Raw genomic sequence first — 23,541 nt, 5'->3', positions numbered from 1 at the left:
CTTATTTATTGTACAGTAATTCTTAACAACCGTTCAATTGTATTGTTCTGCTCTGTTGTTATTTTTTCCTGATCTGCCTATGGAATTGGCATTATGTTATTACAGCAAAACAAAATCTGTTTATTTGGAACCCGGAGGACCTGACATTTCATGTTTATGTGATTTAGCAAATTGTATTTGGAAATGTTTCCTTGTACTTTCATAAGAAGTCACTAGGTGTGCCTATAAGATAGTGTAGGGTTTACCGCTTACAAGGCGCTAATAACGGAGCCCAGTGTGAGAAAGTAACAGTCACGTCTTGCACATTTATGAGAAAGTATTCTTCTAAATGATTATCAAAAAATGATGCTGTTTTGTATTAAGTATGTCATTATAGTTTGAACAAATCTTAAGAAGTAAAATTGTGTTCATTTTAAAATATTACTTGCAGGTAGGGGTGTAACTAGTGAGCTCCACAGTAAGTGCCCCATATACCACCCATAATATCACCCAGTGAAATTACATAGAAATATGGTACATACATGAAAACCACATGCCTATGGTAGTTGCACCTTGATTGCAGGGGCGCCGGATGGCCTCCCAACAGTCGGGATTCCGATGGTCAGTAGACCGAAGTCAGAATCCTGATAGTCGGGATCCCGACTAAAAGGGGCTATTCTCTCTCGTGGGGGTACACAATAGAGAATAGAACCTGTTGCAAGCACAGCGAGCTACCGTGCACGCAGAGTGGCAAGCAGAGCTCTCCCTCAAGGGGCCTTGGTAGCTCTTGCCCCCATGTAGGAGTCCCGGTTGTCGGGTTTCTGATGTTAGTCTAATGACCACCAGAATTCCAACTATTGGGAGGTCATAACACACCCCAGCAAGCAGGGTACATACTGGTGTTATGTCGGGCACTTTGCCATTTCGGAATTAAAAGACACCATCTACATTACTCAGTGTGTATGGATGATTGCAATCTCCCGTAGTCACATTCACATGTGACGGACACTAGGTTTGATGTGCTGCACATCAAACCTAATGATATCGCAGTATAGCAAGATATAGCAATCTTGTCTATGCCTACATGTTACTGGATATGCATGCATATATAGCTAACTACTCCTCACCTGTGACCGCTATCCATTCGAAGGACCAAATTACTTCTTTGTGTCCTAAAAGATGTCATAACAGAAAGTGAAAGAAATCTTTCCAGGGACACTTCTCTGTTTAAACCTTGCTGAATATGGAGAGAGGGAGCTGTGAAGACAGAGATTGAAGGTAGGTACAGATAGGGGGTGGGGTGGAGAGTTTGTGTGCTAAAAACTGTCACAGCTTAAAGTGAAACTACATTGCAGATGCCGTCATTTTGATGGGCATTTAACTTGTCTCCTGTAATACTGGCCAAGGCAGTTATTCCTCTACTACCCTTATAGGTCATTATTTCCATACACAAGTGATTTGTTACTGTTTTGAAATACTGTAAGCAGACACTCAGCGGCTGGGCAGCTGTGTGCCCAGCTTCCCACATTCTGGCTAGCAGGCACTTCCGGGTGCTGTAAGCCAGGAGTAATGGAACATGGTCGGAATGCTGCAGACTGGCCAGCTGCCATTTAATGGAAGCTGCAATGTGAGGAGCAGGAGGTGCTGTTGCTGATGGGAGCAGCTGCTCGTGTACGTGCGTCCATATGCCCTGTTGCTCTCTCCACTGCCGCTGGATCTGCGCAGAGAACAATGGTGAGTACTGCAGAATTACGATCATGTATAAGGCAGGGGGGGGGATTAAGATATGTCCCTGCATTCTGTGGGTTCCCTTGTGTTGTTCCATGTGATGAGCATCCCCTAGAGGCCCCCTCCCCCACTAGGGTGACCTGACAGATATCCCTACCACTCCCTGTGACCCCCTCTCCCCTCACAATTTCCTTGTACCCCCTTACCCCTTCTGGTGCCCCCCTCAACTCACAATCCCCTGTGCCCACCTCACACCTCCCTTTGACCACCTCCATAGTGATTTTTATTTTAGTGCGCGCAGCCCCCCCCCCCCACCAGATGCCACCGAGGCCCTCCCTGCTGTGTTCTGTGTCCTGACTCCTGCGCCGCCCGGTCGTGGCTCATGATATCGGCGGTGTGGAGTCAGGACACAAAGCAAGTCTCCTGCTCCCGATGGACCCCCCTGGACTGTGAGCCAATAGAAGCTTGCGGTCCAGCAGCCAATCAGGAGCGGGATTGGTGGCTGCTAGACCGCAAGCTCCTATTGGATTGCGGTCCAGTGGGAGACTTGAAAATAGCAGCGCAACAACTGTCCCTTAGTGTCCTAGCAGAGCCCTGGGCAGTGGGCAGCACTGAGCAGCCGGGGGCTGCTTAAAGGTGTTGTCATAGCGGCTGGGGCAGCAGGGGCACCTGTGCCTCGCTATGAGGGGAGTAATGGTTGCAATTAGAGTCCCCCTTGGCAATGAGCATGAAGCCCCTTGGCATTGAGCATGAAGTTCATGGCATCGACCATGAAATCCCTAGCAATGAGCATGTAGATAAGTGGCACTTATTTGTCAAATATGTAATGGGCATTACAGTGTGTTATATAGTATGTAATGGGCATCACGATGTGTGGCACAAAGTGTAATGGGCATTACAGTTTGTTATATACTATGTAATGGGAATCATGTGTGGTCTTATGTCTAATTGGAATTACGGCATGTGGCTTTATGTGTTATGGGTATTACGAAGTTCACTAAAATGTGCAATGGGTATTACGGTGTGTGGTATAATGTGTAATGCTACACCCTTTTGTGATGCCACACCTCTTTTCCATTAGACCACACCCCTTTTTATGGAGCACATGCCCCGCAGGCGCGCACATAACTAATTCCTTTTCTTTTCCATACCCCCACTTTCAAATTTCCACTTCGAGCACTGACTGTACGTGTATTCTAGTCACAAAACTGTTTTCTACCTTTTTATATTGGGCGTTATTTCACTAATGGTTATTGGGTCACAAATAACTTTTTTGGTCTCTCTAGTCTAGAATTTTAGATTTTAGCAGATAAAGACAAAGTCTTAGGCAATGATATTAATATAATGAATCCAGAAATAATAGGCATGTTCATAAGATCACATACAGTGTCCTCTTTTTTTGTAGATATGTTCTGTTTCTTTCATCCCAATTTCAATGATCGCTTTAGGCTGTGAAATATACTGTAATGTCTTCATCCTTTTAAATAAAATGTTTCTTTTTACTTTAGTGACAATGACTTCACACTGGAGTCATGGGGACGGTTTTGCATCTTTTTGTTCACCCCCATTTGGCTACAGACACATTCCAGCATGAAGCTGAATAGCTCCTTATCCCTTTGTCAGTCCAAGTCAAACTAAATGTACACTAAATAAATTACATATTTTAAGTGTTTTCTCAGCACAGTGATGCACATAACAAATTACCAGTTTAATGTATGTAGAGGGGGGGGGAATAAAAATCAAGGTAATTGTATGTGTTTCCATTGCTCACACAGCAGTGCATTCAACGAGTACTTTAACATCTTTGGAGGAGGTAGTATTACGTCTCCTCATTTACTGTTTGCGCACTAATTTTCACATGAATTATATATGCAGTGTTTATGGTGATTCTTGTCAGATGGTCCCATGTGACTTACTTGTAGTAATTATTGCATTTCATACATTTTTAATTGTGAAGATTATCTGCTGCCTGAATTCCACAAACTTTCAGTTTATAATGTGAACCTAACACTTGACAATGGTAAATAATCAAAATGAGGAAAGCGCCATAAAAAAGTACTTGCTGTTTATGGCTCTCATTGTAAGTCACCCAAGTGTATTGCAGTTTTCATTGTAATAGCTTTTTTTTTTTTTTCCAATCCATGTTTTAGGAGTCTGATATGGGAAATATTAATGTTGGTTCAAAGTTTTTAGATGACCGAAAACTGGATTGACACATGACAACCAGGATTCTACTTGCAAGAATTAGGCCGGTATCCAGTTAGCTGTGGTATACACCCAGGGCTTTCCAATTAGCCCAGATAACTAACACTTATCGGGGATTACACTTTGAAACATAATCTGCAATAAGCAGCTGTTTGAGCTGCGATAACATATGGGATTGAAACTTGATCCCAGATTCAATGTGTATCACACAATCACTGGTCCTTTTTTGGACAATAAAAACCTCCTGTAATTGAATATTGCGTTAATCGTCAATGGTCAAAATATGCGCTATCAAGCCATTTTTACTGGCCCAAAATAGATTGCAAGTTTTTGGATACTGGCCTTATTGTGTTTGTTTATATATTTATTCTTTCAATCTGAACATCTAATGTACAACAATTTAAGATTCAAAAATATCCTTTTAAAACTTGATTTCATTTGAGAAGTTGAAATTTTTTAATGGCTGACCAATAATATTTAGTTGACTAGCATAGCACACCTATGGGTGAGATTACATTTCCCTTTACGGCTTTGTTGTATTTTGGAGGGTTGCCTTCTCCACATGCACAACCACAGTTTGTACTTAATGTGGCTTTGTGTAATATAAGATTATGAAGCACAGATGGAAAGAGGAAACGAATATAATGTGTACTATAAATTAAAATCTAAAAACAGTGCTGTAGTAAGACTCGAATATAGGGCATTAAATGTCACTCAAATACCATGTGAACGTATCCGTAATAATAATAGGCAGGAATTGGCTCAAACTGCACAAAAACAAACACTAATATTTATTTAAAAAATCAATGAACATATTAAAACTCTCAGGTTCATCTCCACATTGCATAAAGCAGTAACCACAAAATTAACTACTGACTGCCTATAAAATGAGAGCTCAGAAATCTGGACATAAGGTGTCACAGCAGTAGAGTATTTCAGCACATATGGTTTATGTAATCATAGTAGTGCAATACTGTTGAAATAATTAAGAACTCTATTTTATCAAGCCTTGTTTGCTCTGGTCTTGAATAAGGAGTCCCATTTTTATAGTAAACAAAACATGGTACTTGTGTAGTTTCACGGCGCCAGCATGGCGCCGTGCTACTTCCGGGTTCTACGCTCGCCACAAACTATGTTAAAAAAAGTAACTTAACTCCATGCCAACATGGATAGTTCATACCTCCACTATCCATGTTGGCATGGAGTTGATTTTAAATAGCGTAGCGAGCCACCAAGCCCGCAAGGGGACTCAGACGCTGGCGCCGTGAAACTATACAAGTACCCAAAACATCAATTGAATTAAAAGCTGAAGCAAGCATTTAGTAAAGCTGTTATTATAGCATTAATAATAAGGTACAGTACATTAACCACTTTCCCCCATTGGAACACTTTTGCTGCTTGTTAGTAGTGTGAAACCTATTTCAATGTACCAGGTTTTAAATTTAACTCTCATAGAAATGTGGAAACTCCGGGTCAGTCCCACGTATCTAAATACAAACTTTCCACTGTTTTTTCCCTTCAAGTTCATGCCATTGGGATGGCATGGAAGTGCTGACAACAGCAACACATTTTGCTTTTATCTTGACCTCATCTCACCCCAACTACGAAATGTTTGTATGGGTGCTTTTTTAGCACCCATGGTGTATGGCATCCAATGGGGGGACGCTGATTCATTTGTATGTTTTTTTTTTAATTCACTTGCAGCCCGGCTCCCTCCACCTACAGATGGAGCGCCTCTCGCTATTGCAGGGGATGGCGGAAGATTCGCCAGCCGCCGTAAGGGGACGTGCACGCGTCGCCTTACAACGGGGCTCCCCCCAGGTCCTTGCTGCGGGTCGCCCCGGGTCCCCGCCGCCTTGCCGATCCACCTCCCTAACCCTGTCCGTCTCCCTGAAGCGGAGATAGACAGGGTTCCCGTCCCCCTGCCGACGGGTAACTGAGACACACGTGCGTGTGAGACGCACGCGCGTCTCAGTCAGATGGAGCGCTGCTCCACCGGCGATCGCCAGCGGACAGATTCTGGTGCTGGCGGAGCAATAGCGAGAGGCGCTCCATCTGTACATCTTTTACATGTCGTGATCTGGCTTTTGCGGATAGAGTGCCTGATTCAGCATGGATCGCAAATGCAAAACCATGCTGCACTGCAGGTGGGGCAAATGTAACCTGAGCAGAGAAAGTTGTATTTGGGTGAGTTATTTTGTTTCTGTGCAAATTAAATACGGTCTACTTACTTTTTACTCTTTTTGCTCCGCAGTATAGATGTCAGTTTGAACACTCCCCACCCAAATCTAACATGACACATTTGCCCTATCTGCAGTGCACATGGTTTTGCCCGTTAGAAAAAGATTTTGCTTTTGTGACCCATGCTGAATAAGGCCCAGAACTCAGAGATTAGGACAGTCCCAGAAAGGGACAGATTGCCAAAAATTATCTTATTCACTTTGTAAGTATGCTGGCTGGTTCCCCCCTCCTCTGGCTTTACATTCACTGAAAGCTGCACGTTTTTCTCATCCCTGATGACCCTGCAGATGTGGGCTGTCATTTAGAAGATTCAAAAGCTGCTAATAGAGATGGAGCACTTGAAGCATCACCATTGTCAAATAAGGTTAGATGAGGTCAATGGGATATGATCTCACCCAAATATCTATGTAGGATAAGGCTGACTGATGGGGAGACATTCCATTTTCAGTGAGTGGTGTTTGTAGTGAATTGTATAATGGGGGCCCTGTAATGTGGCAAACTGTACATAGAGCAGGATAATAGGGCATAAAATGAACTAGGGCACTACTATGAGAAGTAACATTTCCGAGGGCACTACTGTTGTTCACAAAATGATGTAGGGTGCTTGTATTGGGGCACAGTCTCACAGGTGGAGGACTGGGAGGGTTTGTGTGGTGCTCAGGTACTACTCTTGGACCAGATGTTGCAGGGTTAAAATGAGCTGGTTTTATTATACAGTAGATGGTTCATAAATGGAAAACATATAGGATAACTCAAACATCGTCTTTGAGGTATGACTGGAACTAAATGGGTTAATCTCAAATATTGTCTTTGAGAAAAGTCTTAGGAAGTAATAGAAAGGCAATAAACTTCTTGCAATAGGGACAAAGCAGCCGAGCCTTCCGGCTCAGGCCGTAAATGATGAGCTGGTTAATGTGACTTGGAAAGAATGCCAATGTTGAAAACACGACTGAGCAAGAATGATGGAGCAAAAAATGATATGGCGGAGAGATGACTGAGTTATGGTGCAAGAGTGGAGAAGACGAGATGACAGCTGGATCCAATTGGGAGGTACGGAGAAGACGTGGGTAATAATCCAATGAAATAGGGGAAGAACTGTGGCTGATTGTATCCGGGTTGTTTGAAGAACTGTAAAGAATTGCAGGTGACTGACGGGTACTGACGCAAACTCCAGCGGGTCCGGGACAAACGGTACCCAATGGAACGGACTGGGAATGACCGTGTTGACTGCAATATGGATAGGCGTTCCCGGAACCAGAATGTCGGGTGAACTGGACTGCGGACTAGCAAAGGAGCAAAAGTGAGCCAGGAGTCTTCAGAAGCGCACGGGAAGGAAGACTTTTTGCACTGACACCGATTTCCCTAGGCAGACCCCCTAAATACATAGTGTGCGGCTGCCATTGGCTAGATGGTGCAGGAAGGCTGGAAACTACCCTGGCTGGACCAATAATCATTTTGCCCACATCCAAGATAGTGGTGACAGCCTCCCCACACTGCTTCAGTCACAGCTACCAGATAACGCCGGAACCCTACTCCCCACCAGCACCGTGACTAACCCGCTGCACGGGGGTCCACCAGATGCACAGAAATGGAGGGGTGAGTACCAAACCCACTGTGTGCTGCCATGGCCGTCCATGACATACACATTACCTAGGGCACTACTGTGGGGCATAAACGGAACAACTGCTGTGGAGAAAGGTGTGTTTCTAGAAGCATTGTGGTGAGGGCACCTTCAATGTGGTATGAGACCACTAAAGTTTATAAGAGTAATTGAAAAGGAAAGACTCCCCAACAGTATACTAGCACTCGGTAAAGTGTAATAACTTCTTTAATGAAATAAGACCAGTGAGCAAGAATGGGTAATAACCAATCTATGCTGTAAAGCTTCCAGTAAAATATGTAAACCCCAATTAGTCCCCTCCATCAAGTTTTTTATTTTATTTTTTTAAATAAACCTCTTTATTTCCAACAGACCTAAAATACACTCACTTTAACATGTTTGTTGTTCAATGGGGTTTTCCCATAAAAGAAATGAAATGCCCATTACATTGTCTGAAATCTATATTTTAATGTATCATAGCACAACTATTGTTGGTTTAAAAGGATGTAAAAAAGAATATAGTTATTACAAAAATCAATATATAGGAAAATAGATAGCTACACAGTTGAGACCAATTAAATAAAACTATCTCTCCATTGTCATATTTATCGCATCCGATCTGTTGTTAACTGTCCATCTGTCTTTCTATCGACTTTAATGCTGTATAGCTAATGAAGCTTTGGTTTTCAAATATAATCTCCCATAGATTAAAATGGGTTAAAATAAAATGAATAGCATTCGTGGTGAATGTATATTAAGTGGATTTATCCAGAAAGTGAAGGTAGTGTTACAGCTTTAAATAAAGTTTGAAATTGAAAGCTGAATTGAGAATAGTTTGTGCAACAAATATAACATTAAATGTATTCCTTTGTCTATGCATATTTATTCTATAAAAGTTATAGTACATGTACACAGTTCATGGTCTTAGGAATGTGTACTTTCTATTATTCACATTTGTGTTCAGTTTTAAAGTGCTCTAGTATGAGACAAGGCCACATTAGAGTTGACGTTTGTATGCGTATAAGACTTCAACAGCTGCTCTGTGCATAGTAGTTTAGAAACTTTGTAACCATGGTGACAAACCCTTTCAACAACATTGTACAGATGCATGAGATGACTCTGCTTTGCAAATCCTCCTCTGATTTGCAAAGCGCAGCCTTGTACAAAGTCTAACCTCATATTAACAAAGGGCACAATGACCCTGATATGTATAAATTATTCATAAAAATCACTCCCGTTCATTTGTGATAGAACTGCTTGTTGTCTGAGCATTGGATAATTTTTTGTGGCGGACAAAAAGATTTCTTTTTTTCAGACCGTTTATATATAATTTAGGGAATGTTTTTTTTGGTGGTGGTGGTTACAAATGATTAGTTCAGAATTGTTTGATTAATGCTAATATTGTATCTACTGTTGGTAATTACTGTAATTACTATTCATCTACTGCTTCTCTATATATATATATATATATATAATTATTATTATTATTATTATTATAAATAATTTCTTATCATTTTGATATTACTTGTGTACCATATCTGTATATAAAATATTTGTCTTCCTTTTATAAATCCATATAACCAAATTAATTATAACCAAATTACTTATTTGCAATTCAGTGTTTCCTGACACTCATGGCTTGTGCTTTCAATCAACTACTGCAGTATGTATTCCAATTTCTTAAATTTTAAGCCTATTGATGCTGCATGTACTGTACCACATACTGTACCTCCACCTAACATACAGCCAATATGGCTTATTGCCTACACATGGCAGTTCACCTTTTTTTAAGAATCAGTGAGCTGATATCTCTCTCCATTACAAAGGTCAACTAGAAGACTGAAATTGTGACCCAGCTGTCCTAATAGAGGAAGAGCTCAGTGATACAGCTCTTATCATAGTGACCAGATGAAATGATTTCAGTATTTCAAAACAGCAGCATGTTTCTTACAGCCTGGCTAAGGACATCTGTATAGAAAGCCCTTGAACTGGAATCGGCACTTATTTTAGCACAGTGTACTGCAACATCCCCAGCTGGTGATGAGGTGTTTTTCTCACAGTCCTTGTCCTTAGAATCTAACCCGATCGCTCTGCACTAATTGTTCTGTCCTTTTCAGCAGTGTTTTGTTCCCATCATTCAGGAATCATTTAAAACATTGTCACTGCTTACTGGGGAGTACTATGATGACTCTATTGAAAAATTGAAAAGTCACCTGTGTAGGCGGTAAAATCCTCATTCCCTGTCTCTAAATGAAAACCGATAAATCAGACCTATTGAAGCCTTTGACTGTATTGTTCTCAATCTCAAGGGCGCTTATTTCAAATGATTTCCTGACTATAAATAGCACGGGCTGTTGATGAAATCCTTGAAATTAATTTGCTGTCTTCTTTTTAATGAAATACTCCACTTTTTCATCTCCCAAAAGCTGAAAGAAGATTGATTTTTCTTCTCCTACATCACTGTCTCCTTCTGTTTTTGCACAGAGGTTTTGAAAGAATATGTCAGCCCAGATGTGGAACACTTGGAGCTCTTCGCCCGCAACCTGCAGCCAGGGTGGACCAGCTGGGGGAATGAGGTTCTCAAATTCCAACACATGGATTATTTCATTCCCCTGGAGACTGGAAACTGACCCAAGTCTATTAGCTTTAGAGGAGCTTTCTTATACATTAGAAATGCTTTTTTATTACCAACAGAACACTTAGGAATCTGAGTAAATAGAAGTGGACATGTTGCAATAAGAAATCCATGCCGTGGGTGACTCTGTATACAACCTGAGTGGGATTGTTTGAAAATGAACAGATTGTCCTTTGCTCGCTTTCAAATAGCTTTGCAGAATAATGAAAATGAAAATAAGACAATAACCCCTTGTTTACTGCAGCCTGGGTTCCGGGCAGCATAAAGGTTAATTGTCTAGCCTATAAGGGAATATGACTAAAACCTAAATAACAGTGGGGCACGACATGTGTGCTCATACGCATCTCCATAATTTAGAACTTCACATATTTCCCAAATGTTTTAAATATTATCACATTACATAACAGTTTGCAGGTTTTAAGAACAGTATGTAATGTGTGAACAGCTTTCTGTAAAGCAATGGTGTTTTTATATTTCTGCTTTACACCTCATTATGTTATGCCCATTTCTCTGCATTTTGTTCAGGTTTGCGTGCATACAACAGATGCACATTTCTGCACCATCAAAAAAATAATATAATTGTTTTTAACAATTGAAAAGTGAAGGAATTTTAATGAAATACAGTTTTGTGTTGTATGGCATATTACTGTATGGTAATTAGTTACACAAAATTTCATGGAGATGGTTAACAGTTGCAACAGTGCTCTCCATGTACCAACATGTTGTCATTTTAACCCATGTCAGTGTGACAAAGAATAACATGGAAATGATGGGGTAAATCTACATAGATGGGAGTGCTGTTGAAGATAGAATGTTGCCCATGACATTTATGACAATATTAAGGAACCATACAACAGCCAGGACACATTAAAGAACATAACTCTTTTATATTGATGCTTTGTTTTTTTTTGGGCTAGCCATAGGACTGCTACAGCTGAAAATATGTTATGTAAAAATGGCCACAAATGACATTGTATATATGCTGTCTTGTATAAAGCAAATTCTGCATTTTGTGTTTTACTTTTTCTTATTTTCAATAAATCTTTTATACATTTTTGCCTATTGCTATAGATACAGGGTCTGTGCGGAAGTAATGAGACTAAGGGGACATACACACGGGGATGATTTTCACCTAATTTCCAAGCAATCTGACTAGATGTGGTAGTCTGCGCTTTGCCTTTTGGTCTACAGAACGTATTCAAAGATCCAAGTTTCATCACCTGTTATCAGTCTGTCAAAAAAAAAATTAGGCTTACTTTGCACATGCGCCACATGCTTTTTGAGCATGAGTCAAGACCTTGGGAATCAATTGGCCACAAACCTTTCACATCGCTAATTCGTTCTCACAATTTCTTGCACAGTCGTTTTTGTATGTCCCAACCTTTCTGCTCCCATTCTTACACTCAAACGATGGTCAGTGTTCAAAACATTGTGCACGTTTTGCTAATTTCAGCTTGTTGTCAGTCATCAAGCGCATGGTTCATGCTAATCGTCTTCTCTGCGCTTCTCAAAAAATTTAAGCCAGATGTAAACCTGCACATTGGACAAGGTTTACTCCCCAAAAACGTTTTGAAACATGACAAGCGTCTCAGTACCCAATTTCCAGAGTTTAACACAAAACTTGACCGCATATCGTTGCAATATGGTGCACTCCATCTCGAAACTTGACCAAGGTAAAAAAATACGCTTCATTTACAGCTCGATCCGTAACTGTAAAGACTCACAGGCAACTGCTGCCATCAGGAATGTGTAGCTGAGACACCCCTCCACCCATCCCGCCCTACAGCGCTGAAATGTGCCTGTTCTGCGTGGCGTTAAAAAAAAAATAGTCTTATTACTTTCCAAACATACACTGTATGTAACTGTGTGTAACTCTAGTCACAGTTTATACATAAAATGACCTTTTTGTGTGATTTTTTTTAATAAACAGATTATTTCTTCATGGTTTTTGTAATCATTCTTTTCCAATGGAAAAATAGCCAATGGCTGTTATTTCAGTGTGCAGTTTGAGCCAAATTAGCTTGAAATTGTGAACACATTCTCACAATAGTACATATGATGCGTATAGTAACATTTAAACTTTAAAACTGTGAAACATTGATGCAAACAGAAATTTGCTATGTGTACATCCCCCGCCCCCCCAAAAAAAGTATAAATTGTAATATAAATATGTATTGATGATGATTATATATTATACAGTGGGGCAAAAAAAATATTTGGACAGCCACCGATGTGCAAGTTGACCCACTTAAAGAAATCATAGGTCTGTAATTTCCATTATACAGTAGTTACACTTCAACTGTGAGAGACTGAATGTGGACAAAAAAAACAGGAAATCACATGATTTTTAAACAAGTTATTTGTATAGACTTGCGGAAAATAAATATTTGGACAATACCAACCAGCAAGATTTCTGGCTCTCACAGACCTGTTGCTACTTCTTTAAGAAGCTCTTCTATCCTCCACTTGTTACCTGTATTAATGGCACCTGTTTGAACTGGTTATATGTATAAAAGATACCTGTCCACACCCTCATCAGTCAGACAGCAACCTCTTCACCATGGCCAAGACCAGAAAGCTGTCTATGGACACCAGGGATACAATTGTAGAGCTGAACAAGGCTCAGATGAGCTACTCGACAATATGCAAGCGGCTTGGTGAGAAGAGATCAACTATTGGCGCAATTATTGAAAAGTGGTAGAAATACAAGATCACTGACAATCTCCCTCGACCTGGTGTTCCATGCAAGATCTCACCTCGTGGGGTATCAATGATCCTGAGAACAGTAAGGAATCAGTGCAAACTACACGGGGGGGACCTGGTCAATGGGCAACTAAGGAGTGACTCCGTAAAAAGCATTTCAAGGTCCTGGAATGGCCTAGCAAGTCTCCAGACCTCAACCCACTCTAAAGTCTGTGGATGGAGTTGAAAGTCCATGTTGCTCCGCGACAGCCCCAAAACATGACCGATCTAGAGAAGATCTGCATGGAATCCATGCACTCATTATCTCTCGCATTGATTATTGCAATAGTGTCCTCGTTGGTTTTCCTAAGAACAGACTCTCGCCACTGCAATCTATTTTGAATGCTGCTGCGAGGCTGATCTTCCTAGCCAGACATTCATCGTCTGCTGATCCGGTCTGCCAGTCCCTCCATTGTTTGCTCATATTCTACCGTATTCATTACAAAATACTTCTACTCACATATAAAGCTATTAACCAACCTATATCTCTTCACTTATCTCAAAATATCTCCCAACTCGCTCTCTCCACTCTGTACAAAATCTGCGTATCTCTTTTACACAGATTAATAGCAGTTATTCACTGTTACAGGACTTTCATAGGGCGGCTCCCACCCTATGGAATGCTCTCCTGCACACAATAAGACTCTCATCAAGCCTCCAAACGTTCAAGTGTACCCTGAAAACTCACCTCTTTAGTCAAGCCTATCAAATTTAGGTACCACCCACATAACCCTCAGAGGCACTCATGTATTATATATCTTCCCTTCTGGACTAGCCAACTTGGTGGGACTGCTATACCATTACTGGTGCCTGTTCTTGTTTTTCCCTCCTATTTCCCTATAGATTGTAAGCTTGCAGCAGGGCCCTCCAACCTCTATGTCTGTCTGTTTTATCTAGATTGATATTTCAGTGTTGTCAACAGTTGTAAAGCGCAACAGAATCTGCTGCGCTATATAAGTTACTGTAAATAAATAAATAAAATAAGAGTGGGCCAAAATACCTGCTACAGTGTGTGCAAACCTGGTCAAGAACTACAGGAAATATTTGACCTCTGTAATTGCCAACCAAAGTTATATTACGAAGTATTGATTTTAACTTTTTGATTGTCCAAATATTTGTTTTCTGCAAGAATATACAAATTGCTTAAAAATCATACAATGTGATTTCCTGTTTTTTTTTGTTTGTTTTTTACCACATTCTGTCTCTCACAGTTGAAGTGTACCTATGATGGAAATTCCAGACCTCTCTCATCTTTTTAAGTGGGTCAACTTGCACAATCGGTGGCTGTCCAAATACTTTTCTCTATCATGCAGCAGGTGACACTGGAACTCACATTGGGTTTAGAGCTGGGACAGCTGGGAGCTAGGCACTACTAATTTGATTAGGGAAGGCTGCTCCTCCCCTCTAAGCCCCATCAGCCCCCAGTTAGAAAATTGTGCTCAGGGAGCTGGTCACCATTCTACCTGCTCCTGCAGGTTGTTCGTTTTTCTACTATCTACACTGTGAATACAGAGCCCTTCCCTGCTTATTTTAAAAGCTTGGGTCCGGGTCTCCTGCGCCCCTGGTTCTGAACCAGGTTGTCGGTCAGGGCCTCTCTAAAGGTGCCTGCCCAGACGTTTTGTGCTCCTGCCAGCCCTATGCTACAAAGGGTCTGCCAGCCACTCAAGCGGTAGCAGCCTCAGGGTAAGTACTATGCTTTTTTGTCCCCCTTCTAACTGCTGCCGTTTTCACGTGCAGCATCGCGGCGCCGCCATCTTGGAATTCGCGCCGGCGCTGTTACAGACGCTGCTGGGGAGGGGGTGATGTAATGTTTAGACTTTAAGCCTGAGGCGGGCACGGCGCGGCCCTTTGCTATGCGCTACACACACACACAGACAATTGTTGCTATGTGTAAAAGGCTGCTCTTTTCCTATTCCATAGGACTACTGCAGCCAGCGACTCCTGTTAACCCCTTGTGGGTAGATATTTAGGGTGAATTCTGGGGTGTCGAAGCTTGTTTCCCTCCAGGTCCCGCAGCCCCTGGTGTCTTTAGTGTGGTGTGTGTGTGTGTGGAGGACACAAGAGGTTGTGTGGACCGGACTTGCGCGGGGAGCATGACGGGCAGGTCAGGCACCAAGGCTTTGAAGAAGGCATTCATTTGCACTTCTTGTAACATCAAATTTGCTCAATACTCTGCAGATGGCAAACCAACGCTTTGTCAGGTCTGTTCTGCCTCCCCTACGGGGTCTTTGATAGACGAGCCCACTGCTCCTAACTGGGCTTCCTTGCTAGCAGGGAATATGTCCAAATTATCGGCGGAATTGGCAGAGTCACGCAGGGCTGAACCAGCGTGGGCCTCAACCCTGGCTAAGTCTGTGGAGTCCTTAGCTTCTTCAATGAATAGGACCCAGAAACAGGCTTCTGTTAGCCAGAAGCGGCCTCTACAGGCTGCGTTTCAGTCAGATGATTCTGACGAGGAGCCTCCGTTTAAAGGAATGGAGGAAGGAGAGTGGGAGGAGGTGCAGGATGATCCTGTTGAACCGGAGCCTACCCCTGGGGGCGTTGAGGCCCTTATTATTGCAGTGAAGCAGGTTCTTAATTTACCTGAGGACCCTGCTCCTCAACTGCAGGAATTGGACCTGTTTGGTCTGACAAAGAGGTCTGCTATTGTTTTTCCTCGTCCAAACCAGGATCAACTTTTAGCAGCCTGGAGGAACCCGGATAAGCGTTTTCAGATGCCTAGACGTTTTCCATCGTTATATCCCTTTGATCCAGCTGCTTTAGGCAAGTGGGAGACTCCGCCTCCAGTGGACGCGTCTGTGTCCAGGTTATCCAAGAAGACGACATTGCCGGATCCGGGAGCTTCTTCTTTGAAGGATCCATCGGACCGCAAGCTAGAGGCCACCCTAAAGACCATTTACACGGCGGCGGGTGCCCAGCTTAGACCTGCCATAGTATCGGCCTGGGTAAACAAGGCAAATGCTAGATGGGCAGAAATGATCCTAGAGGGTTTGGATTCAGGTATGTCTGGGGATGAGATTGGTCAATTAGCAGAGCACATAAAGGAGTCTGCAGCCTTTTTGGGTGACGCGGCGAAGGATATTTTGCTTATATCTGCTCATATTTCGGCCAACGCCATTTCCGCAAGGAGAGCATTGTGGCTGCGTTCTTGGCAGGCAGATGCCGAGTCCAAGAAAGCAGTAGAAGGGCTTCCGTTCACAGGAGACATCCTGTTTGGACCGGAGCTTGATAAGTGGATTTCGCAGGCCACTGGGGGGAAGTCAGCATTCCTTCCCTCAGCAGCTCCACCTGCACGGCGTCACTATACGGGACCGTCTTTTCAGTCCTTTCGTCCGCAGCAGTCCTTTCGTGGTAGAGGACGTGGATTTCAGGCCTCCAGAGGCTCTCGGGCTAGAGCCCGCCCTCAATCCAACGCTCGACCACAGGAGTCTAAGCCACCTCAGAAGCCGGTGGCATGACGGTTTGCCAGCTTTTGTGGGGGATCCGGTGGTGGGAGCTCGCCTGTTGGACTTCAGAGCCCAGTGGTTCTCCCTTTCGGAGGACCCTTGGGTTCGCAGGCTCATTTCGGACGGTTATCGAATCCAGTTCGACCTTCCTCCCCCCACACGTTTCTTCACCACAGCTCTTCCCGTGTCTCAGGACAGGAGGTCGGCTCTTCAGGGGGCAATAGATATCTTGCTGAAGTCTCAGGTTATCATCCCGGTTCCGTCGGCACAGAGAGGCAAGGGGTACTACTCAAATTTTTTTGCAGTGCCCAAGCCAGACGGGTCAGTCAGACCCATCCTAAATCTCAAGTCCCTGAATCTATTGGTATCATACCAACCATTCAAGATGGAGTCGATTCACTCTGTCATTGCATCCTTGGAACCGAACGAGTTCATGCTATCATTGGACATCAAGGATGCCTACCTTCATGTTCCCATTTGGAAGCCTCACCAGGCTTACCTAAGGTTTGCCATAGGGAAGGATCACTTTCAATTCAGGGCCCTGCCTTTTGGGTTATCATCGGCTCCCAGAGTTTTCACAAACACTCTGTCAGTCATTATCGCCTCTCTACGACATCAGGGGGTGACCATAATTCCATATCTGGACGATCTGCTCATCAAGGCGTCGTCGGTGGAATTACTGGAGGAACACGCGCATCTGACGGTTCGGACCCTTGTCAGCCTGGATTGGTTCCTAAATTTCAAGAAGTCCACTCTGACTCCTTCCAAGAGGATTCTTTTTTTGGGACTCTGGTTGGACACTTCGGTTCAGAAAGTGTTCCTACGGGAGGAAAAGATCAGTTCCATAACAGCGATGACCCGCAGGGTTCTGCAACCGCGTCGAGTTCAGCTTCACTTGTGTGTTCAGCTCTTGGGAAAGATGGTGGCTTCCTTCCCAGCGGTAACGTGGGGAAGATTCCATTCCAGACCTTTCCAGCTGGATCTCCTAAGGAAGGGAGCGGGGTCGCATCTGTCTCTACACAGACTGGTTCGGCTTTCAGCCCGGGCTCGTCAGGCCTTACTCTGGTGGCTTCACTCAGAGCACCTCAGACAGGGGCGAAGATTTGCCATCTGGGACTGGATTCTCCTAACCTCAGACGCAAGTCTGAGGGGTTGGGGAGCAGTGGTGCTCGGTCTTCGTCTGCAGGGGAGATGGGACTTCAGAGAGAGTCAGTTATCCATCAACGTGTTGGAGCTAAGGGCAATTTACAACGCCTTGCTAGCAGCACAGGATTATCTTCAGGGAAGACCAATAAAGATTCAGGCAGACAACGCCACAGCGGTTGCCTATGTGAACCGACAGGGGGGCACGAGAAGCAGGATGGCCATGGCAGAGGTATCCAGGATTCTGCAATGGGCAGAAAGCAGGCAGGTGATTCTTACTGCCGTGTTCATTCCGGGAGTAGAGAACGTGGAGGCAGACTTTCTCAGCAGAGAGGATCTCCATCCAGGAGAGTGGACTCTACATCCCGAGGTGTTTCGGGAGCTCACGGATCGTTGGGGGACTCCCGAGGTGGATCTGATGGCATCCCGAAAAAACAATCAGCTTCCAAGATATGTGGCAAGGACAAGAGATCCTTACGCCATAGGGACCGACGCCCTAGCAATGCCGTGGACATTCAGGTTCGTGTACCTGTTTCCTCCTCTTCCACTTCTGGGTCAGGTTCTAAAGAGGTTGAAAAGAGAATCCGTCCAGGCAATTCTCATTGCCCCATGTTGGCCGCGCAGAAGTTGGTTCTCCGACATTCAGCAGCTTCTGGCGGACGAACCATTTCCTCTTCCCCAGCGGCACGACCTTCTTCAACAGGGTGCATTCCACCATCAGAAGTTGTCATCCCTCCATTTGACGGCGTGGCTCTTGAGACCGAAGTGTTAAGGGCGAAGGGAATTCCAAGTTCAGTCATTCCGACTATGTTGAGGGCTCGTAAGCCATCCTCGGCGGCTCACTATCATCGCATCTGGCGTGCCTATGCGGACTGGTGCAGATCTCAGGGTTGGCCTTTCAGAACTTTTAAGTTGTCCAGGATGTTGTTGTTTCTCCAGAGGGGCTTGGACGCTGGTCTGCGTTTGGGATCTCTGAAGGTGCAGATCTCGGCGCTATCCATTCTTTTTCAGAGGAAGGTAGCACTCATTCCTGAGATCCAGACTTTCCTTCAAGGAGTTGTACGGGTCCAGCCTCCGTTTGTCCCACCAACACCTCCTTGGGACTTAGCCTTGGTCCTTTCTTTCCTCCAGTCCAGGACTTTTGAGCCTTTAGAGGAGGTACCTTTAAAGTTCCTCTTTTGGAAGACAGTTCTACTACTGGCTCTAGCTTCAGCCCGCCGAGTGTCTGAGCTGAGCGCTTTATCTTGTAAGGCTCCGTATCTTATATTCCATGAGGATAGAGCGGAGTTGCGTACACATCCGTCTTTTCTTCCGAAGGTGGTGTCAAAATACCACGTGAATCAGCCTATCGTGGTTCCTGCCTTTCGGAGTGATTCTTCTTCTCAGTCTACATTGGATGTTGTTCGGGCTCTGAGGATTTACGTGGCAAGGACTTCATCTATCAGAAAGTCTGATTGTCTTTTTGTTCTATATGACGCTTTCCGCAGAGGATGGCCGGCGTCGAAACAGACTTTGGCCAGGTGGATACGTCTGACCATTGCACAGGCGTATGTGCAGGCAGGGAAGTCGCCGCCTTCTACGGTGAAGGCACATTCCACGAGATCGGTGAGTACATCCTGGGCCGCTCAGAGGGGAGCCACGGCTTCTCAGCTCTGTAGGGCGGCCACGTGGTCGTCAGTGAACACGTTGGTTCGCTTTTTACCAGTTTGATACGTTTGCCTCTTCATCTACGACTTTTGGTCGTCTGGTGTTGCAGGATCCACAGAGCTCTCCCACCCGGGGCATGGTCTTTGGAACCTCCCCAATGTGAGTTCCAGTGTCACCTGCTGCATGATAGAGAAAAGAGGATTTTGGGTACTTACCGTTAAATCCATTTCTTTGAATCAGCAGGTGACACTGGACGCCCTTCCAGCTCTGGAGTTTTTCCTGCCTTTTGTGTTCTTTCGTGCATGTTCGGTTACTTTTATAGTATGATTTGATGAATGTTGTTGTCTCAATGAACGTTTTACTATTACCATCTCCTCTAGTAGGACAATTTCCTAACTGGGGGCTGATGGGGCTTAGAGGGGAGGAGTAGCCTTCCCTAATCAAATTAGTAGTGCCAAGCTCCCAGCTCTAAACCCAATGTGAGTTCCAGTGTCACCTGCTGATTCAGAGAAATGGATTTAACGGTAAGTACCCAAAATCCTCTTTTTTGCCCCACTGTATATATCTGGTGCCAACACGGTAGCAGCAGATCTTTAAGATCCTGTAAGTTATGAGGTAGGGCATCCATGGTTGGGACTTATTTTTCCAGCACATCCCACATACAGTATATTTAATCAGTTTTGGAGGTCATAGTCAACACCTTGCTTGACCTATGTTCTTTTTTTTTTTGTAGTTTGTCAGGGCGCAAAAATAGACCCTACCATCAGGGAATGCCACCATGGCCATGAAGCAGTGTAGGTGTTTACAAACAATCTTTAGTTGTGTCAAACTAACATGAACATTATTGCTGGGACTCAAGATTTCCCAACAGTACATTGTGCAAAGCATCCCACTGCCTTCACTGGTTTGCTTTACCATGTAAACAACACAAGACCAATGTGATTCATCACACCAGCCTATCTCCTCTATTGCTCCATGGTCCAGTTCTGACATTCACAGTGGCTTGTGGTGGACAGGTGTCAACATGGGCACGCTGACCAGTCTTCTGCTATGCAAACCCATATCCACAAGTTGTGATGCAATGTGTGTTCTAACACCTTTCTGTCATAGCTATTATTAACATGCTCTGAACTGTACGCTTCAGTAGCTCTTTTATATTATTTATTTATTAACAGTTATTTATATAGAGCACCCATATAGAGCACCCATGCAGCGCTTTAGAGAGAATATTTTAACAATCAAATCAGTCCTCGTCCAAGTGGAGCTGACAATTTATATTCTGTACCACATGTACACACACACACATTCATTGTAGGGTTAATTTTGTTGTGACCCAATTAACCTACCAGTATATTTTTGGAATGTGGGAGGAAACCGGAGTACCCGGAGGAAACCCACGCAAACACAGAGAATATACAAACTCCGTACAGTCAGGGCCATATTGGGAATCAAACCCATGACCTCGTCACTTTAAGATAGTATTGCTAACCATTACACCATCCGTGCTTTTGTTGGATTGGATAAGAGATATCCGGGTGATATGTTTCCAGTGGCGAAGTAGACAATCAATAGGTCGACACCGATAACATGTTGACACAATCATAACATTGATATATGAAATTGTGAACACATTTCGTTGTATGCCAGACTACTTTATCAACGTTGTCTGGCATACAACGAAACCTGTCGGGAGCACTTATTTGGACACACCAAGTTACATATACAACAACTGTTTTGACCCAGTTCAGACTTTCAGCTTACATCAGGAAATCCACTTCCATACCCATTGCCTTTTAAGACCTTCATTCGCTCCACTAAACCCGAACTGGATCCATATATTTGCACAATTGTGATGCTGCATGCTGCTAAATCAAGCTTCCCTCCAGTGGCGACAAACAAAAGGAGAGATAAACATCTTGAGTGATACAATGCGAAATATTGTTTTCATTATATTAACTGTGCATCATAGGAACACTTGACACTTTTTCGATTCCCTTTGAGTGTGCCCACTACTTTTTTTCACTTATTATTTTATCTACATGTCATAGAACATATATTAATAAAGTTTTTTATGAAATTTATCCAACTATCGTTTTAGCATGAGTAATAACTCGTTTTCATTGACAAAACCGTAGTACACTAACCATAAAGGAGAAAAAAAACTGCATATATACAAAGAATATAATATGAAACAAACCAGCAAAGAATATGCTGAGTTACTGTACATAGGGCCTTATTCTAGTTCACTCTTTCTGACAAAATCCTTCTTAGATGGACAAAACCATGTGCACTGCAGGGGGGCAGATGTAAAATGTGCAGAGAGAATTAGATTTGGGTGAGTTATTTTGTTTCTGTGCACAGAAAATTTTTACACTGCAATATAGAGCTCACTTTGAAGTAAAACCCCACCCAAATCTAATTCTCTCTGCACAAGTTACATCTGTCACTCTTTCTGATTTGGTCAGAAAGAGTGAACTAGAATAAGGCCCATACTGTAGAGACTGTCTGCAAACATAATAGTGATAATAATAATACAGGACCAAATTATAGGTGAAAGAGGCCCATGTATATTAGTTATTGGCGAACGTTAATGCAATGTTTCATGGATGGGCAGAGTTCTGTACTGCTTGCTTGGAGAGCAGTGTCCAATTCGGGATAGGTTTTGGGTGTGGAGTCTAGAGTAAGTAACAATCCATGGTTTCTCCCAGCTCACTGAATTGTATTTGTAACCAATCTAGAACACTACATGATAGTAGAATTCAGAGACATTGGTTACATATATTTGCGCAGATTTATGTGTAAGCCCCAAGCCTTCATCAAGGCTTTTCTGTATATTGAGGGTCCCTAGCACTATATCTAAGTGCAGGGTGCGGCACTCCAGTGAGAGAGAGAAAAAAATAGTAGATAGTGAGAGAGAAAAAAATGTAATTAAAGGAAATGTAATTCAAATATTAAAGAAATAGTGTTCGTGAGAATAAAAGCTAGACCAGTCCAGGGGCTCCGCACCACACACCACCGTTACCCTAAATTGGGTCTACTATTAACCAGCAATGCTCCTTACATAAATATATCTAAACTAAGAGCTACCTACCTTGGAGTAACCCTATAATACTCCTTGTGGCATATCAGGACCTACATCTCCTAATATGGTCTCCCTTCTGCCTCTCATAACATGCACATAACTAGTGGAAGGTACGTAATAAGTTTAGTAATACCATTTAGGTGCATAGAAGAGGTACTAACAGTCTAACAAGGAGTTAGAAACAATCCATGGTTTCTCACAGCTCACTGAATGGTATTAGTAACCAGTTTATAACATTACATGGTAATATAATTCAGAGAGTGTGCCACACTAGAGCTACCCAGCCAGACCAGTCCAGGGGCACCGCACCCCACACCACCGTTACCCTAAATTGGTTCTATGATTAACCAGCAAGGAGCCACATGATAATGGCTCCTTACTTAAATATATCTAAACTCTAGTGGGTGATGACCCCAAGTGCGCCACAAGAGAGCAGCTACTCTATAAGTCACCCCTGTTAGCGGGAGACGAAAAAAGAAATATATACTGTAGATACTGAAATACAGAGAGCGCTGAATTATATTCCACCACCTGGTTGAAATGTGATTTTACACAGCATTTAATAATGTGTACAACTTTAGATTATACAACAATCTTTTATTAAAAAGTTTTTCCTTTTAAAATTTCATAGAAGCATTCGTTCATTTTTTTCGAGACCCAAAACAAACCAACGCGTTTCGCCTTTTACAGAGGCTTCATCAGGGTTTTTTAAAGCTGTACATGGAACGAACAGTACCAGTATAAATTCAATCACTGGTGGAAGTGACGATTTTTAGTAAAAATTTCCACAATAGTGGTTAAAAAGGTCCAGTGGCAAAAGCCCAGGAAATAGGTCTTTAAATTTTCCTCTCGCCACGCTTCGGGTTCGCTTTGATAGTGGGGGTGGTACAGCCTCAAAAATGACATTTGGGGGCCATTGAACATGTTTGATACTAATTTCAATGCATTTGGATGCATTTCTGTTAAAAATCGCATGCGATGCGATTTTTTGCTATGTGATGGACATCGTGGGAGCCGTGATTGTACACAAGTACCTTTTTAATAAATTGCTTTCAAAATCTTTGTCTCTTTCTACTAGAAACTTATCTACTGT

At 43.1% G+C, this 23,541-nt stretch overlaps 1 protein-coding gene across 4 annotated transcripts in view; it reads left to right on the top strand.

Annotated features, from left to right (window-relative positions):
* Nucleotides 1-23,541, top strand: part of METTL4 (methyltransferase 4, N6-adenosine) — a 212,860-nt gene that overhangs the window by 113,451 nt on the left and 75,868 nt on the right. Inside the window, exon 8 of one of the 4 annotated variants that reach the window (XM_083187562.1) lies at nucleotides 10,238-11,440. The exons of the other annotated variants lie outside the window; for them this stretch is intronic. Within the exon in view, the coding sequence (XP_083043688.1) occupies nucleotides 10,238-10,383 (146 nt within the window). The 3' untranslated portion in view covers nucleotides 10,384-11,440. Of the gene's footprint in view, nucleotides 1-10,237; nucleotides 11,441-23,541 lie in introns of those variants that run through there. 4 annotated transcript variants of the gene reach the window in all.

The sequence above is a fragment of the Crinia signifera genome, chromosome 5 (genome assembly GCF_055691185.1).
Source record: "Crinia signifera chromosome 5, ASM5569118v1, whole genome shotgun sequence".
In the NCBI taxonomy this organism is placed as follows: Eukaryota; Metazoa; Chordata; class Amphibia; order Anura; family Myobatrachidae; genus Crinia; species Crinia signifera.
The sequence above is the reverse complement of the archived record's forward strand: the minus strand, read 5'-3'. Positions and strand labels throughout refer to the sequence as shown.